This window comes from Bacillus rossius, chromosome 6 (genome assembly GCF_032445375.1).
Source record: "Bacillus rossius redtenbacheri isolate Brsri chromosome 6, Brsri_v3, whole genome shotgun sequence".
NCBI lineage: Eukaryota > Metazoa > Arthropoda > Insecta > Phasmatodea > Bacillidae > Bacillus > Bacillus rossius.
In genome coordinates this window covers 3,981,239-3,999,526 of record NC_086334.1, presented here as the reverse complement: position 1 = coordinate 3,999,526, position 18,288 = coordinate 3,981,239, and the positions used below count along the sequence as shown (strand labels likewise).

At 49.2% G+C, this 18,288-nt stretch overlaps 1 protein-coding gene across 11 annotated transcripts in view; it reads left to right on the top strand.

Moving 5' to 3' along the window:
- LOC134532524 (protein retinal degeneration B) overlaps positions 1-18,288 on the top strand; it is a 104,095-nt gene that overhangs the window by 73,968 nt on the left and 11,839 nt on the right. For 8 of the 11 annotated variants that reach the window (XM_063368990.1, XM_063368995.1, XM_063368994.1 and 5 more), the window contains 10 exons: positions 6,471-6,633; positions 7,556-7,773; positions 8,901-9,066; positions 9,627-9,742; positions 9,879-10,049; positions 11,853-12,002; positions 13,539-13,687; positions 14,663-14,791; positions 17,013-17,121; positions 17,977-18,133. In XM_063368990.1, coding sequence (XP_063225060.1) covers positions 6,471-6,633; positions 7,556-7,773; positions 8,901-9,066; positions 9,627-9,742; positions 9,879-10,049; positions 11,853-12,002; positions 13,539-13,687; positions 14,663-14,791; positions 17,013-17,121; positions 17,977-18,133 — 1,528 coding nt within the window. The remainder of the gene's footprint in view (positions 1-6,470; positions 6,634-7,555; positions 7,774-8,900; positions 9,067-9,626; positions 9,743-9,878; positions 10,050-11,852; positions 12,003-13,538; positions 13,688-14,662; positions 14,792-17,012; positions 17,122-17,976; positions 18,134-18,288) is intronic. The other 3 variants (XM_063369000.1, XM_063368993.1, XM_063368997.1) reach the window with 1 other exon arrangement.

Here is an 18,288-nt window from a genome sequence, read left to right as displayed (position 1 = left end):
CAACCCCTCAACCCCTCAACCCCTCAACCCCTCAACCCCTCAACCCCTCAACCCCTCAACCCCTCAACCCCTCAACCCCTCAACCCCTCACCCCTCAACCCCTCAACCCCTCAACCCCTCAACCCCTCAACCCCTCACCCCCTCAACCCCTCAACCCCTCAACCCCTCAACCCCTCAACCCCTCAACCCCTCAACCCCTCACCCCTCAACCCTCAACCCCTCAACCCCTCAACCCCTCAACCCCTCAACCCCTCAACCCCTCAACCCCTCAACCCCTCAACCCCTCAACCCCTCAACCCCTCAACCCCTCAACCCCTCAACCCCTCAACCCCTCAACCCCTCAACCCCTCAACCCCTCAACCCCTCAACCCCTCAACCCCTCAACCCCTCACCCCTCAACCCCTCAACCCCTCAACCCCTCAACCCCTCAACCCTCACCCCTCAACCCCTCAACCCCTCAACCCCTCAACCCCTCAACCCCTCAACCCCTCAACCCCTCAACCCCTCAACCCCTCAACCCCTCAACCCCTCAACCCCTCAACCCCTCAACCCCTCAACCCCTCAACCCCTCAACCCCTCAACCCCTCAACCCCTCAACCCCTCAACCCCTCAACCCCTCAACCCCTCAACCCCTCAACCCCTCAACCCCTCAACCCTCAACCCCTCAACCCCTCAACCCCTCAACCCCTCAACCCCTCAACCCCTCAACCCCTCAACCCCTCAACCCCTCAACCCCTCAACCCCTCAACCCCCTCAACCCTCAACCCCTCAACCCCTCAACCCCTCAACCCCTCAACCCTCAACCCCTCAACCCCTCAACCCCTCAAACCCCTCAACCCCTCAACCCCTCAACCCCTCAACCTCAACCCTCAACCCCTCAACCCCTCAAACCCCTCAACCCTCAACCCCTCAACCCCTCAACCCTCACCCTCAACCCCTCAACCCCTCAACCCCTCAACCCCTCAACCCCTCAACCCAACCCCTCAAACCCCTCAACCCCTCAAACCCCTCAAACCCTCAAACCCTCAACCCCTCAACCCTCAAACCCTCAACCCTCAAACCCTCAACCCTCAAACCCTCAAACCCTCAACCCTCAAACCCCTCAAACCCCTCAAACCCTCAAACCCTCAAACCCTCAAACCCCCTCAACCCTCAAACCCTCAAACCCTCAAACCCTCAAACCCTCAAACCCTCAAACCCTCAAACCCCTCAAACCCCTCAAACCCTCAAACCCTCAACCCTCAAACCCTCAAACCCTCAAACCCTCAACCCTCAAACCCTCAAACCCTCAAACCCTCAAACCCTCAAACCCTCAAACCCTCAACCCTCAAACCCTCAAACCCCTCAACCCTCAACCCTCAAACCCACCCTCAAACCCTCAACCCTCAAACCCTCAAACCCTCAAACCCTCAAACCCTCAAACCCTCAAACCCTCAAACCCTCAAACCCTCAACCCTCAAACCCTCAAACCCTCAAACCCTCAAACCCTCAAACCCTCAAACCCTCAAACCCTCAAACCCTCAACCCTCAAACCCCTCAAACCCTCAAACCCCTCAAACCCTCAAACCCCTCAAACCCCTCAACCCACCCTCAAACCCCTCAAACCCCTCAAACCCTCAAACCCTCAAACCCTCAAACCCCTCAAACCCTCAAACCCCTCAAACCCCTCAACCCCTCAAACCCCTCAAACCCCTCAAACCCCTCAAACCCCTCAAACCCTCAAACCCTCAAACCCTCAACCCTCAAACCCTCAAACCCTCAAACCCCTCAAACCCTCAAACCCTCAAACCCCTCAACCCCTCAAACCCCTCAACCCCTCAACCCCTCAACCCTCAACCCCTCAAACCCCTCAACCCCTCAACCCCTCAAACCCCTCAAACCCCTCAAACCCTCAACCCCTCAACCCCTCAACCCCTCAACCCTCAACCCCTCAAACCCCTCAACCCCTCAACCCTCAACCCCTCAACCCCTCAACCCCTCAACCCCTCAACCCCTCAACCCCTCAACCCCTCAACCCCTCAACCCTCAACCCCTCAAACCCCTCAAACCCTCAAACCCTCAACCCCTCAAACCCTCAAACCCTCAAACCCTCAACCCTCAACCCTCAACCCCTCAACCCCTCAACCCCTCAACCCCCTCAACCCCCTCAACCCCCTCAACCCCCTCAACCCCCTCAACCCCTCAACCCCCTCAACCCCCTCAACCCCCTCAACCCCCTCAACCCCCTCAACCCCCTCAACCCCCTCAACCCCCTCAACCCCCTCAACCCCTCAACCCCCTCAACCCCCTCAACCCCCTCAACCCCCTCAACCCCCTCAACCCCCTCAACCCCCTCAACCCCCTCAACCCCCTCAACCCCCTCAACCCCCTCAACCCCCTCAACCCCCTCAACCCCCTCAACCCCCTCAACCCCCTCAACCCCCTCAACCCCCCTCAACCCCCTCAACCCCCTCAACCCCCTCAACCCCCTCAACCCCCTCAACCCCCTCAACCCCCTCAACCCCCTCAACCCCCTCAACCCCCTCAACCCCTCAACCCCCTCAACCCCCTCAACCCCCTCAACCCCCTCAACCCCCTCAACCCCTCAACCCTCAACCCCCTCAACCCCCTCAACCCCCTCAACCCCCTCAACCCCCCTCAACCCCCTCAACCCCCCTCAACCCCCTCAACCCCCTCAACCCCCTCAACCCCCTCAACCCCCTCAACCCCCCTCAACCCCCTCAACCCCCTCAACCCCCTCAACCCCCTCAACCCCCCTCAACCCCCTCAACCCCCTCAACCCCCTCAACCCCCTCAACCCCCTCAACCCCCTCAACCCCCTCAACCCCCTCAACCCCCTCAACCCCCTCAACCCCCTCAACCCCCTCAACCCCCTCAACCCCCTCAACCCCCTCAACCCCCTCAACCCCCTCAACCCCCTCAACCCCCTCAACCCCCTCAACCCCCTCAACCCCCTCAACCCCCTCAACCCCCTCAACCCCCTCAACCCCCTCAACCCCCTCAACCCCCTCAACCCCTCACCCCTCAACCCCCTCAACCCCCTCAACCCCCTCAACCCCCTCAACCCCCTCAACCCCCTCAACCCCCTCAACCCCCTCAACCCCCTCAACCCCCTCAACCCCCTCAACCCCCTCAACCCCCTCAACCCCCTCAACCCCCTCAACCCCCTCAACCCCCTCAACCCCCTCAACCCCCTCAACCCCCTCAACCCCCTCAACCCCCTCAACCCCCTCAACCCCCTCAACCCCCTCAACCCCCTCAACCCCCTCAACCCCCTCAACCCCCTCAACCCCCTCAACCCCCTCAACCCCCTCAACCCCCTCAACCCCCTCAACCCCCTCAACCCCCTCAACCCCCTCAACCCCCTCAACCCCCTCAACCCCTCAACCCCCTCAACCCCCTCAACCCCCTCAACCCCCTCAACCCCCTCAACCCCCTCAACCCCCTCAACCCCCTCAACCCCCTCAACCCCCTCAACCCCCTCAACCCCCTCAACCCCCTCAACCCCCTCAACCCCCTCAACCCCCTCAACCCCCTCAACCCCCTCAACCCCCTCAACCCCCTCAACCCCCTCAACCCCCTCAACCCCCTCAACCCCCTCAACCCCCTCAACCCCCTCAACCCCCTCAACCCCCTCAACCCCCTCAACCCCCTCAACCCCCTCAACCCCCTCAACCCCCTCAACCCCCTCAACCCCCTCAACCCCCTCAACCCCCTCAACCCCCTCAACCCCTCAACCCCCTCAACCCCCTCAACCCCCTCAACCCCCTCAACCCCCTCAACCCCCTCAACCCCCTCAACCCCCTCAACCCCCTCAACCCCCTCAACCCCCTCAACCCCCTCAACCCCCTCAACCCCCTCAACCCCCTCAACCCCCTCAACCCCCTCAACCCCCTCAACCCCCTCAACCCCCTCAACCCCCTCAACCCCCTCAACCCCTCAACCCCCTCAACCCCCTCAACCCCCTCAACCCCCTCAACCCCCTCAACCCCCTCAACCCCCTCAACCCCCTCAACCCCCTCAACCCCCTCAACCCCCTCAACCCCCTCAACCCCCTCAACCCCCTCAACCCCCTCAACCCCCTCAACCCCCTCAACCCCCTCAACCCCCCTCAACCCCTCACCCCTCAACCCCCTCAACCCCCTCAACCCCCTCAACCCCCTCAACCCCCTCAACCCCCTCAACCCCCTCAACCCCCCTCAACCCCCCTCAACCCCCCCTCAACCCCCTCAACCCCCTCAACCCCCCCTCAACCCCCCCTCAACCCCCCCTCAACCCCCCCTCAACCCCCTCAACCCCCTCAACCCCCCCTCAACCCCCCTCAACCCCCCCTCAACCCCCCTCAACCCCCCCTCAACCCCCCCTCAACCCCCCCTCAACCCCCCCTCAACCCCCCCTCAACCCCCCCTCAACCCCCCCTCAACCCCCTCAACCCCCCCTCAACCCCCCCTCAACCCCCCCTCAACCCCCCCTCAACCCCCCCTCAACCCCCCCTCAACCCCCCCTCAACCCCCCCTCAACCCCCCCTCAACCCCCCCTCAACCCCCCCTCAACCCCCCCTCAACCCCCCCTCAACCCCCCCTCAACCCCCCCTCAACCCCCCCTCAACCCCCCCTCAACCCCCCCTCAACCCCCCCTCAACCCCCCCTCAACCCCCCCTCAACCCCCCCTCAACCCCCCTCAACCCCCCCTCAACCCCCCCTCAACCCCCCCTCAACCCCCCTCAACCCCCCCTCAACCCCCCCTCAACCCCCCACCCCCTCAACCCCCCCTCAACCCCCCTCAACCCCCTCAACCCCCCCTCACCCCCCCCCCCCCTCAACCCCCCCCCCCCCCTCAACCCCCCCCCCCCCCCCTCAACCCCCCCCCCCCCTCAACCCCCCCCCCCCCCCCTCAACCCCCCCCCCCCCTCAACCCCCCCCCCCCCCCTCAACCCCCCCCCCCCTCAACCCCCCCCCCCCCCCTCAACCCCCCCCCCCCCTCTAAACCCCCCCCCCCCCCTCAACCCCCCCCCCCCTCTAAACCCCCCCCCCCCCCTCAACCCCCCCCCCCCCCTCTAAACCCCCCCCCCCCCCTCTAAACCCCCCCCCCCCCCCCTCTAAACCCCCCCCCCCCCCCTCTAAACCCCCCCCCCCCCCCCTCTAAACCCCCCCCCCCCCCCTCAACCCCCCCCCCCCCCCTCTAAACCCCCCCCCCCCCCTCTAAACCCCCCCCCCCCCCTCAACCCCCCCCCCCCCCCTCTAAACCCCCCCCCCCCCCCTCTAAACCCCCCCCCCCCCCTCTAAACCCCCCCCCCCCCCTCTAAACCCCCCCCCCCCCCCTCTAAACCCCCCCCCCCCCCTCTAAACCCCCCCCCCCCCCTCTAAACCCCCCCCCCCCCTCTAAACCCCCCCCCCCCCCTCTAAACCCCCCCCCCCCCCCTCTAAACCCCCCCCCCCCTCAACCCCCCCCCCCCTCAACCCCCCCCCCCCTCAACCCCCCCCCCCCTCAACCCCCCCTCAAACCCCCTCAAACAACCCCCCCCCCCCTCAAACAACCCCCCCCCCCCTCAAACAACCCCCCCCCCCCTCAAAACCCCCCCCCCCTCACAACCCCCCCCCCTCAAACAACAACAACCCCCCCCCCTCAAACAACAACGACCCCTCAAAAACCCTCACTTTCACCCTCACTGGCTGTGTTGTCACCACTCTAGTTTACATTTTGGTGATGTGAAGTTTACAGTCTACAAGTTTTCTAATTATAATTTAAATATACATTGAATAGAGAAAGGTCTTCACCCGGCATGTTCGGGACCACTGCAATTAGCGGTTTTGCCTGTTATCGAACGTCAATATATTTTCTGTTGGAATTCTGAATTTGAGAAAGTGAAATTTAAAATGGGAAATGGGAAATGCTGTACTGAAATGAAAATCGACAGTAATTATAAACTCTGAGAGCTACCTTAAGACATTGTTAGTACAGTAATTTGATCTGGTGGGTAAGCTCAACAGTTGGAATCCACCCAAGAAAACCTGAAGGCCAGCACCTTGATTGTTGTAGGTTGCAGAATGTGCCGACTATTAATGCCTCTGGAAGACCTTTCACTGAAGTTCAGTTTTGTAAAATTTACCATAACGTAAGGTAAATAAATTTCATAAAGTTTCATAAATACTAAGTTTGGCCACTCTGAGCTAAAGTTATGATGACTGAATGAAAAGGGATTCATGCATTCATGTTATGAAATATTTTTTATAAAATACTGCGACAGTATAGCTGGATCCATAATTTGTAGTTGAAAAATGTTTATAAATTAATTTGGTCAAATAAGTTGGAAATAAATATAAAATATGTTGTAAATTAACTTCCAACCTGAAATATTTCAGATGTCATCTTGTTACTTACGCACACTCAAAACCTGCGAAGCTCACAAACATTACACTTGCATCACATTGCTGTAACTAGTGTGGTGCACCGCTGGTTTGTCAACACAGATGCCAACGTGGATTTGGTGGCGAAGAAGTCGGACGTCACGACGTTCCGCGGGGCGTTTGAGTCGGTGGTGAGGCAGCACTATCCTTCGATGGTCGGTCGCATCGCCATCCGGCTGGTGTCGTGCCCGTCCGTGTGCACGGAGGGGCTCGGTGTCTTGTCCAGGTGTGTGGCGACGTTGGTCCTGCCCTCCTCTCCTCATCCCCCCCTCACACACACTCTTCTCCCCCCCTCTCCCCCTCCTCCCCTCCCCTCCCCCACCACTCTCCCCCTCTCCCCTCCCCCTCCCCCCTCTCCACTCCCATTCCCCCTCCTCTCCTGTTCCCACATCTCCCCTCCCCCTATCCACCTCTCCCTCTCCCCCTCCCCTATCCACCTCTCCCCCTCCCCTATCCACCTCTTCCCTTTTTACCCCTCCCCTATCCATCTCTCCCCTTTTCCACCTCTCCCCTTCTCCCCTCTTCCCTCTCCCCTTCTCCCCCTCTCCAATCTCCCCTCTCACCATCATTCACTTCCCCCACTCATTTCCTCTTATCCACCCCTATCTCCCCTTCTCTTCTCGTGGCTGCGCCAAACAGGGACAGAGGGACCTGCATGTCGTGAATGCTTCCACTCCTTGCGAGAGAGACCCAATATTTTATTATTTATTCGTGCACAGTTCCTCATTTAAATCTTTATAGAAAAAAAGACTTTTAAAGTCACTGAAACAAACTACGTAGTACGAATACCGTCTCATAGTTACATAAACAATATTTTATACAACTGTTCAATCAATTTAAATTGATATACTCTTGGTTGTATCAAAATGAACTATGCTGGACTTGTTATTACAGGAATGAGAAGAAAACAGTATCAATTGCACAAATGATATTTGGTGCCCTTATTATTTCAGTTTTCAAATTGGCAGTAAGAAGTGATTACATGAATACTCATTTGACCTGTGTGTTTCGTTCCTGTATTTGTTCTTGTGTGAGAACACAGATGTGTCCAGAAGCACCACACCTGGAGCCATGTATCGAGGGTGACCCGGTTGAGACGGAGTGGCCCGATGTGAGCGCGCGTGATGTGATGACGCCCGGTGTTGCAGCCTGAGCCCGTACAGCTTCGACGTCTCCCCGTCCTCGATGGACGGCCCCCACGTCACCAACGACTCCATCCCCATCGGTGCCATCCCCCTGTTCGCCACGTCGTCGCCCGAGTACCTGGACGCCGTGTCCCGGGTGGTGGCCGCCACCAACGGCGCCCACCAGGAGTTTGTGAGGTCGGACGAGGGCAAGGGCTTCTGCGGCCAGGTCTACCTCGTGGGTGAGCGTCGCCTCCTCCGTTTCAGCTTCACCTCGCCTGCCTCTTTTGATCAGTGTTCTCTTTGTTAGTTTTGTAACGGAGACTATAGAAGCTATGTCATATGCGTTACTCAGCTTGCTTTGACATGGACATCATGATACAATTATTCAGGCAAAAATTTTAAATTATTAATACAGTACAACCTCGATTATCCGGGTATTTGGTTTTCCAGGGTTCTCAATTAAATATTACACATTTTTTGGGCAGGAAGGGGGGGAGGTGGGGACCAAGCCCGCGAAGTGTAATTCATTAGGGAAGTGACATGAAAGGATTAAAACAAAAAAAAACTACGTATCAAAAGTAGAAACGAACAGACAATTAGGGTCAGTACTACTTGTACATTTGTTTTGTATAAATTACTTACAAAATTTTGCTGTATTGTATAACCTAAAGACATTTTAATTCAGTTATCCGTGCTGATTTCCCCCTCTTTTACCCTGGTTAATCAAGGTTATTCTGTATATGCTTGAATTTTTACAAATGTGTACCAGCTACCGAGTAACATAAATATGTTTCCAAATTTTTATACAAAAGACAAAATGCAATGCTAATATTAGTAGTATTAATTGTTTCTATGTAAATTAAAAATAAAATTAAATTAAATTTCAGTAACTCAACCTAAATGTTAAAACCAAACTTCAATTTTTTTTTGAAATCAAGGGTTACCTTCAAGAATAAACATTTCAGTAAAATTAAACCTCATTTTTGGCTGCATTGTGTTAAAAAAAAATTTATTTCACTTTGCTTATCGACACATGAAAATCACAGGCTGCAAAAATATTTACTTGTACAAACGAAACCATATAACTACCCTCTACATGTTCAGAATGACCGTTTTACCGTATATGTTTCTGATGGTGCACACTAAACATCAAAAAAAGTAATAATCTTCTAAAATATATTTTTTATTATTCTATTGAATTCAGGCAGAAAAGTATGGCAGCATCAAATGACGTCTTTATCTGAAAAGCTGAACATGTAACATGGAAAATAAATCAGTTTTCTAGTCCGAGTTGACACATAACAAGGGGCTGACGTCTGTGCTTGGAGAACATCTCGCCTGAGACGGCAGTTGCGCTTGTTGCCAGGCGACGGGGTGGGCTCGATCCTCGCGTACGACGTGCTGTGTCGAGGGCAGCAGTACCAGTCGCGCAACGACAGCGAGAACAGCATCCTGGACAACGCAGACGAAGCTGACGTCGACACGCGACACCTGTTCGCGCCCGTGTCTCGCAGACGGTCCTCCTCCACCAGGTAGGCCATGTCGCTGTCTCGCCGTCTCGCCACCGCGCTGCACTGCTTATTAGCTCTGGCTCCGGCTTCTTGTTTGATTCCGTACACTCACGGATCTACAGAATTATAGAATTATAAAAAAATGCACTCCACAAACACACATTCTTCGTCAAAACAACCAGATAATTAAGATAGCATAAAAAAAAAAAGTAACACAAAAGATAAAAATAGCAAGTAGTTTGTTACTGTGATATAATTGTTTGTGTTACACAAGGCAGCAGTTTACAAATTAACTATATATGTTTCATATTTACCCTTCTTTGTGGCAAAACATTGTGTACATCACAAAACATATTTTTTCATCTCTGATAAACAAAATAATGAGAGACGTTAATATATGCTAAATATTTACTAAATGGTTTCTTAACCCACACCCACATACATCTAGTAAGTAGGCTTGAGTTGTAATTCGTTGCATGGTGGCTTTTGGTAATGAATTCCTGGGGGCACACCAGTCATGTTGTGGACGGGCAGGGATGTTCAGTTTCCTGGGGTTGAGACGAGTGGTGCTGGTGTTTCAGCGACCAGTCTCAGCACTGCAAGCTGGACTTCGAGGTGAGCGAGCTGTTCATGTTCGGGTCGCCCCTGGCCATCATCCTCGCGTTCCGGAAGACTTCCTCCTCGGACGACAAGAACAGTGAGTGGCTGTCTTGGCAGCACTGCCGTGTGTGCCAGGCATGTGCTGGGGCGGTATGCTTCTTAACACCCCCCCATACACAAATCCTGGCTACGCCACTTGTCTTGGCTACAGCGGAGCGTGCCGTGCTGCGCAGGTCCCATCCCGCGGCCACAGGTGCAGCAGGTGTACAACCTGTTCCACCCCACGGACCCGGTCGCCGCGCGGCTGGAACCCCTGCTGTCCGCGCGCTTCTCCATGCTGCCGCCCGTCAACGTGGCGCGCTACCAGAAGTACCCGCTCGGCAACGGCCAGCCGTACCACCTGCGTGAGTGGTCACATTCGTTTCCTTGCCTGTCGCTCCCGAGATGCTCTCGGGTTTGCTTTGTGGCCAGTAGCCGTGCAATAATCATCTTTTGACGTGACGTCTAATAAATCAGTGAATGCCGGCTGCACGCAATAAAAAGTGTCCCGTTACGTTGTATCCAGTTACGCTCATTGTACTATTTTATGGAGCCAATTGAACATTCCAATTAAACAATCACTTTCATTCAAAAAGTTATAGTTAAAATAATCTGTTCGTTAAAGTAATAAACATATTTGAATTAATTGTAGATTTCATTTCACTCCTTCTTTGTATCCATACAAAATAGTGATAATTCAATAAAAATGATTAAATTTTATTCATTAAAGTATGCAATCATTCATCAATGTTTTGTTATGTTGTTGTCATATTAAACTATCGTCCGTAAACCGACTTTACAGACAACCAATTTTTTATCTTTATTCTAAATATTTTTTTAATCCATTTGTTTTATTAATGAAACTTTTAATTTTTTTATTAATAATTTTAGCAGCCCAGCTTTAGTATTTCTAAAAAGGTGGAAGTTTTATTTTTAAAAATTTTTTTAATGAATTATGCTTATAAGATTAAGTTCATTAAAATATAATATAAAAATGAATAAAATTGTTGTCAGCCCAACTGGGTTTTGACCCAGTGTTTCAGCCACGTGAAGGTTTTTTTTTTTTAACTGTTTCTGTAATTGCAACAGAGAGTGCGGTTTGTACATTGCGACGTCGGAACAAGTGACTGTCGATGGGGAAGGTGTCGTGCCGAAGGGGAATTTTCTGTCAACCTTTAGCAAAGAGAGTGAAAATGTGCGTTTGGTTTTCGTGGAGCCGGGCTGTGGCAGTCACGAATGACCCAATAAGGCATCGAGGGTACAACTACTACGATGAACAACACCAGGGGCGCAACAACAGGGTGGGGCAAGGGTATATTGCCCCCCCTCTGAAACCTTGAAGTGGGGGCAAACGGGGGCAAAGAAAGTGCTGTGTAATCAATTTTTAGATAATAAAACTGCTTAAATAGCACCATTTTCCACCTTGAAATACAAATTTTTTCCGGGGGAGGACCTCCGGACCCCCCGCTTCAAAGGGGGGATTGATGATTCTTTATAAAAATGTATATTGACCCCCCACCCTTTGGAAATTTAGTTGTTGCGCCCCTGAACAACACATTGTTTCACGTTTTTTTAAATATTTTCAAGATACTTTTTAATAAAGTCTTTTAAGAACTTTTAAGTGTTTTACTCATTTTTAATATTTATTAAAATACATAGGTACCCCATTAACGCCTTTTGAACTGTTAGTTATCTTTATGCTGGCTGATTTTTTTTTCTCTCTAGATTTTAAGTAATATAATTTTATTGTAACTTTTAACTGCATGCTTAAGGATATTTTACATCTTAAACTGGATTAAATATATACCGAGCACCTAAATATATAACCAGGTGATAGATGTTCAAAGTGTTAATGTATTTTGTAATAGTTCTTGTTACTGCACATTGCTTAGGTAAATTATTGGAAAAAGAATTAATTTTAGCTTTATTATTATTTCGATATTTAAAAACCCAATTCCATTGCAGGTGTTTTTGCAATCCTGTCCCTAGTCATTGCGTTTCTTGCGTGGTTTATAAACCTGACAGAAGTTCTCTCGAGTATTTTTTTACTCTTCTTTTTTACATGAGATACTTCAGAATTAACAATTCCTAGGATCGCAGCGGTGGGCGTGCCAGCGTACGTGTGACAGATCTGTGGTCTCCTGTGTCACGGAGGCTCCTGTGCGCAGTGGAGACGATCCAGACGAACCCGCAGATGTTTGCGGAGGGCAGCAACATGCTGGGGACGCCCGGCTACCTGCGCCGCATGTCCGAGGTCAGCATCCAGAGCACCGTGTCCGGGGTCATCGACGCCCTGCCCCTGCAGACCATCAACGCCCGTGAGTACCCCAGCATGCAAGCTGGCGGCGCTTGCCCCGGTCACGTCACGGTGACCACCACTAAGCCGAGGTAGCTCAAGTTTTCTTTAGCCTTACTTTATTTAGATCATTTCCAAGGTAAGTGTCTTCTCCTTTGGTTTTGTAGTAGATGCATTTTTTTTAACTTGGCTTGGATAACATTTACATATTCTGGTTCTGGGGTAACAGAATTAAAACACAATCTGCTGGCAATGCGAAAAGCTCTTTTTATCATATTTATATATATTTTTTTTGCAAGTTATGCTTCTTTAGGTGCGTTATGAAAAAGTAATGATAGTGAATTTTTTTAGATGTGCATGCACCGTGCAAAGCAATTTTCACAGTATTAAAAAATCCTACATACAAAAAAAATCCCTTTCGGCACAGCCTACAGGCATAGGTTGATATCGAAGTACCTATTTATGGAAATATTTTGGAAACACCTATAAAATTCTGGAACATTTAAAGAACTTACTGTACATAACATACTTATGTTCTACAATATTACAAAATGATTGATTAAACATTTTCTCATCATCCATGCAGAAAAAATATTATGAATGTTTTTAACTCAATGCATCCAGCATTGGAAAACTTAGAATGAATTAACTACCTATTATGCCAACTCAGGTAATTATTCAATTTTTTTTGACCTTCAGGAACTATTTTTCATCCTTAGCAATAATAATATGGTGGTACAAATTAATTTGGCTTTGCACCAAGGTTTAAGGAGGTAATAAGATGGTTTAAAATAAATTTGAACGGCTTTGATACTAAGAAAGTTTTTATTGTTTTTCATTTCAACCCCTGGTTTTACGGTAATTATTTGTTTCATCAATATTTGTTTCAGCTATAGTTTTATATAAAGTTTAGTATCCATACAATAAAGTATAATATATTTTATAGTATTCTTTCCACCCTTTGCAGTAATGGTTGGTTAGATAAATTAAATATATAGATTAGATAAAAATTTACTTTAACAAAAGTTTGACTATATTTAGAAAGTTATTCAGAAATAAAAATGTATTCAATAGCGTGCATAGAGTTAAAGCTTTATTTAATTCATTATTCCATCCCCAGGTGTTTCTTACCACTTGAGTGAAGAGATCAGATGTTAGGCTGGTCTGCGGTGTTGACCCAGTTCTCAGCCTCGGGGTCTTTACTCAACCTCGATAGAATTCCTTATGGCAGGTTTTCAATCACAGCTCGACCGAACCGGGTTCGCGTCGAGAATTACATCCGGAAAAAGTGCAGACCAGTTTCTGCATGAGCCTCTTCAAGTAAGAAACGTAGTACATACAACTGGATGGTCAGGACAGGTGTTGGGATGTACAGGAGGTAGCATTGTTCAAAAGGAGGATGCGGATCACCAGCCAATAGCCCTCCCACCAATAGCTGTACGGCGGTTAAACACACGTACAGCCCCTATTCTCCCGAGCAGAACTCGGGTTGATAGGATCTTGGCATCATTGATGTCAAGCAATCTCAGCTTTGATAGATGCTGAAATGATGTCGCAGTGACGCAGAAGTGGTGGGGCGCCAAGCGGCTGGACTACGCCCTGTACTGCCCGGAGGGGCTGGCCAACTTCCCCACCAACGCCCTCCCGCACCTCTTCCACGCCAGCTACTGGGAGTCGTCCGACGTGATCGCCTTCATTCTGCGGCAGGTGCGTGGCAGCACGGCGTCCCGACGGTCACGGGCTTGTTCCCTTGCTCCGGGCTGATGTTGCTCATACTTGTTCTGGTCACGCTACAGTCTTATATTACCTATGCCCGTCAATCACAACTCTACATCGTGTATTAACTTGTTAGCAGTTAAGCAGTGTAGAGAAGAATTTTGTGCCCTTCCACGGTTTTCAAACAGTTGCAAATAATTTTTAAAATAAAATTTCGTACTCGTATAAGCAAAACTATAACTCCAGAGAAAACAATAAAATTATTGCATTTTTAATATCCATCTGTAGGAGATGCGTAAGTTTAAACTGCATTACATTCAAACTACACAACAACTACGTTTACGTAGAATGTGTTCTATTTCGTAAGAATCCCATGCATATGCTCGGGCCTTGTGTTGAAAATTTCATAAGTATTTTTTACATGATTTAACTGCAAGTTTGGCGTGCTTGTGTGTTTCTTACATGCCTCTTGCATTAGCTACTTAACCTATGTTAGCATGTGGGTTTGTTTTGCGTATTATCGTATTCACTCTAAAGCCTTCTCCTGCTGTGCATTTGTGCACACTGGTGTGCGCATTTGTGTGCATGCGTGTGTGTATCATTAAGATGGCAATCAAGAGGAGGAGGGAAAATCAGAGAGAAGTTTTACCTCAAATTAAAGTATCTTCCATCCTGCTCAGTTGACTTTAACTGTTTCAAAACTTGATGTTGTACATACTTTTGATAAATGCAATTTCTGTTAATATTTGTTTCAAAACCTGGATTGAGTTTATTCATCATATTGTACTGATGTTAATTTGTCCCATGAGCTTCCTCTTTGCTAAGTTGAATGTAGACTAGTCCGGGAGCACTTGGAGAGGACAGTTAATGAAGGGGCGTACCTATCAGAGTACTTAGAAAGTGCATGTGGTCACTTCTACCGAGTTGACTGGCCAGGTTCTCACGGAGTGTGTGACCTTCCCTCAGCTGGGCCGCTTCGACTCCGGGCCGCTGGCTCGCCACGAAGAGAAGGATGCCGCTCTTTTCAACCCCTCGCAGCCTCGGGAGAAGTGGATCAAGAAGAGAACGTCCGTGAAGCTGAAGGTTGGTTCTCTGGTATGATCATCTGTGTTTTTCTTTTTTCCTATTATATATATTTTTATCTTTGATTATTCTAATTTGTTCTCTGAAGTGATTTCTGTTGATAGTTAATTTGGCATTAAGTGGTTTTGTTTTAATTATTTTAGTATTTGTTCAGGTTTAATTTAAACCGGCCTCCCTCAACGTTTACGTTGGATTCTTGGCACCAATTTATTTCTTTTCAGGCCAATAAAGTTTGCACTTGAGTATGGTACATTTTTACAAAGTTAAGGAAGAAAGTGTTATTTCCTCCAAAAAAATGTGTTTAGTTAAGACTCTGTCTCATACTTTATGTTGGCTATATTATTTTCTTGTGAGAACTTATCCTGTAAATTTATCACATTGCTTTCTTGCATTTTATGTTTTGTATCAAATTGATCAGTTGAGATTTACTGCATGTCATCTAGTAGCGGTAAAGAGTCACGAAACTGTTCATAGTTGTGATCCCTTGTGTGACCGTTTACAGCTCAAAAATATAATTTAGTAAATATCTGGTGAGAACATTTGTGACTGGCAACCAACAAATGCAAGGGACATCTGAGTAAATTTACAAGAAGATCCGCAGTTAATAATAAGGATAAGAAAATTAAATGACCGACTCGGCGTGCAAGACTGAGTTTTAAGTGAATCTGCCCTGAGAGCGGCGGGCTCACTACTGCACGGCCCGGTGAGGGTCGTCGGTAGCTCTGGGGCATCCCACACGCCCTGGCTGTGCCTCTGGCGGTACACGTGGTGTCTGGTGCCTGACACTGTCAACCATCACAACTCCTCTCCTCGGATATACTGTAAAAATTACCAACCGCAAATCGTCCGGCTTAAGTGTGGGCCAGGACCCCTCGTGACCTGGCCAAGGAAATGTCTTGTGGTTTTATTTCAAATGCTCCTGAGAACTTAAAAAATTCATTTAAACAGCTTGCCAGCTGAAGTAGGCCCCGAAGAGAAAAAGACAGTTAAAAAATATTAATACACACGGCAGATGACAACGATAAGTTAAGCTCATTGTGAAGCGGACAAGGTGCGAACGACAGGTGGCAATCAGAAGAGATTGACAGAGGTCGGGGTGTCATGGCGCCCAGAAGCGACCGAATTACCGTTAGGTCTCTCACAAACTTACGGGGTTAAAAGTATTACATAATTATCCCCTCTGACGTTAATAACAAATTACAACTAATTATTGTGGAATTTTATTGCATAAAAAATTATTTGTCTGTTTCTTAAATTCAAACATACTGTCTGCCCGCGTTTGGTTAGTTCGGAAGTGGGCCGCGCACGAAGCTACTCCGTCCTCATTAAAACAACTGAAAGACCTATACACTTGGGGTTAAGAAAGAAGAAAGATTACAATTATATTAATTTAATATTACTTTAAGGGTGCGTGGCACAGACTCTACTCGCCTCTTGCAGGGCGGACAAACACACAGCGGGACGTTTGAACAGAGGGTGGTGGTGGGCGGAGAAGGGGTCTGAAGCGGGGCGAGACACATCGGGCTAAGGCAGGGTGCAGCCCTGGTCAGCGTCAGTGTTTACAACGATGTGGAATTATTGAAGCTTCTTTATACTTGAGAAATACACAAGAAAATGTTCTAACTGAAAACTCCCTAAAATGGTGCCACATTTATTGCAAGAGGTGCTTCGCTTAGCAAATCAATTTCACTAGCTCTAAGATAAAATTTTGCTGCTCATTTTGAACACAATAGAACAACGAAATTTTTAAGTAAGGTAGATTGCAGAGCTATCATTGCCAGCATCTATGAGCACTGTACACAATTAAACCATCTTGGCTCCTTTTCGTGGAGCCTGCTCAGAGCAGCTGTTTCCCTCAGAAACTCTGTAGTTATTTCATTTGTGTTTGAGTCAAGTTTGAGGGTGTTCGGTCAAGTATTTAGAATGTTCATCTCGTATTTGGGATCACACTTTTTTTTCCCATGATATTTTAAACTACCATTCCTTATAAACCCAAATCATCATGCTCAGTGACAAAATTTTTAAACTAATATGTGATGTTGGTAGTCATGCATGAAGAGCAAGCCAAATATAGTTAGTGTACACATGAAACAAGATTTTCATTCACTAACTCTGCTTTCTGGAAAGACTCATGGATTGGTAGTTTGTCAGCAACTTTCAGGTCTCTTAGAGAGAGAGAGAGTTATTTCTTTTACCTGTTGCCTGAGTAGAGCGTCGTGAGGTCGTGTTTCAGAACGTGGCTCCGAACCACCGAGCCAATGACGTGATAGTGAAGGAAGGGTCTCCGCAGACAGTGACTGCGCGCTTCATGTACGGCCCGCTCGACATGATAACGCTCGCAGGTGCGTACTTCCCACGTCACCGTCTTGTTAGGACGGGCAGTGGCCTGCGATGCCATGACTTGTCATTGTATGGAAGTTGTTACTGTAGAGGGTGAAAAAAAAAAGTGAACACAGACAAAGCCACTCGATAATTAGCTACATTGGATATAGAAGACTAACAGAATTTTATTCATGAATTTTTTTAAAAATATTGACTTTGATCTTTCCTTTCCCAATCACACAGTGTATGCAGCAAGGACATCATAGCCCCTAGATCACAGCATAGTGTCCTGATATCTTGGTTGGGAGGTTCATGTGTGTTTGTAAACTTCCTGATTCACAGAACTGCGACCCAGGAAGTAGCACGGTGGGCTGGCCACCGAACTTGCATCTGGAAAGATTCTTACCGACCATTATTATTTGTTTGTTTTTTTTCTTCTAAATATATCAGGCGGGAAGCCTTCATTTCACAGACGAGAGAGCCACACTTGAAGTTCCCCGAAGGTTGCTTAGCAAATAACTTTTTAATATGTAGCTATCCAGGGCTAGGAAACCGTTTACATGATTTCACAGTATCTTTAATGTAGCTATCCTAACCAAATCAACCGTCCACAATGTTTTAAAGTATTTATAACGTAGCTAACCTAACCTAATTGACCATTAGTTATCATGAGTTGTTCAAAATAAAAAAAAAACTGAATATGCACGATCGGGCGTTTGGCTCTCTCGTCTGTGAAAAGAAGGCATTTCCCCAATTCTCTTCGACCATGCTGCGTATCAAACACGAACAGATGAATAAAGAAACAAAGTGCAAAGTGGCACCGAGTCAGGCTTGCAGGGGGGGTGGTTGCAAGCCGCGGTTTGCGTGTGTGGCAGGCGAGAAGGTTGACATCTACGTGATGAAGAACATCACGGCGCAGGAGTGGACGCTGGTCGCCACGGAGGTGACGGACAAGAACGGCAGGATCATCTACACCTTCCCTGAGGACAAGACCCTGGGGTACGGCATGTACCCCATCAAGATGGTCGTGAGGTACTGCCAACTTGACGAGCCCAGCTGTCGTGTTTTACAAACTAAATTGTGATGTGTTCATAAATAAACTTGGTTGCCATAATGCTAGAATGACAGTGAAAATTTGAGCAAGCAAGTGTGATCCATACCACCTAAGGCAGGTTAATGACCCCACC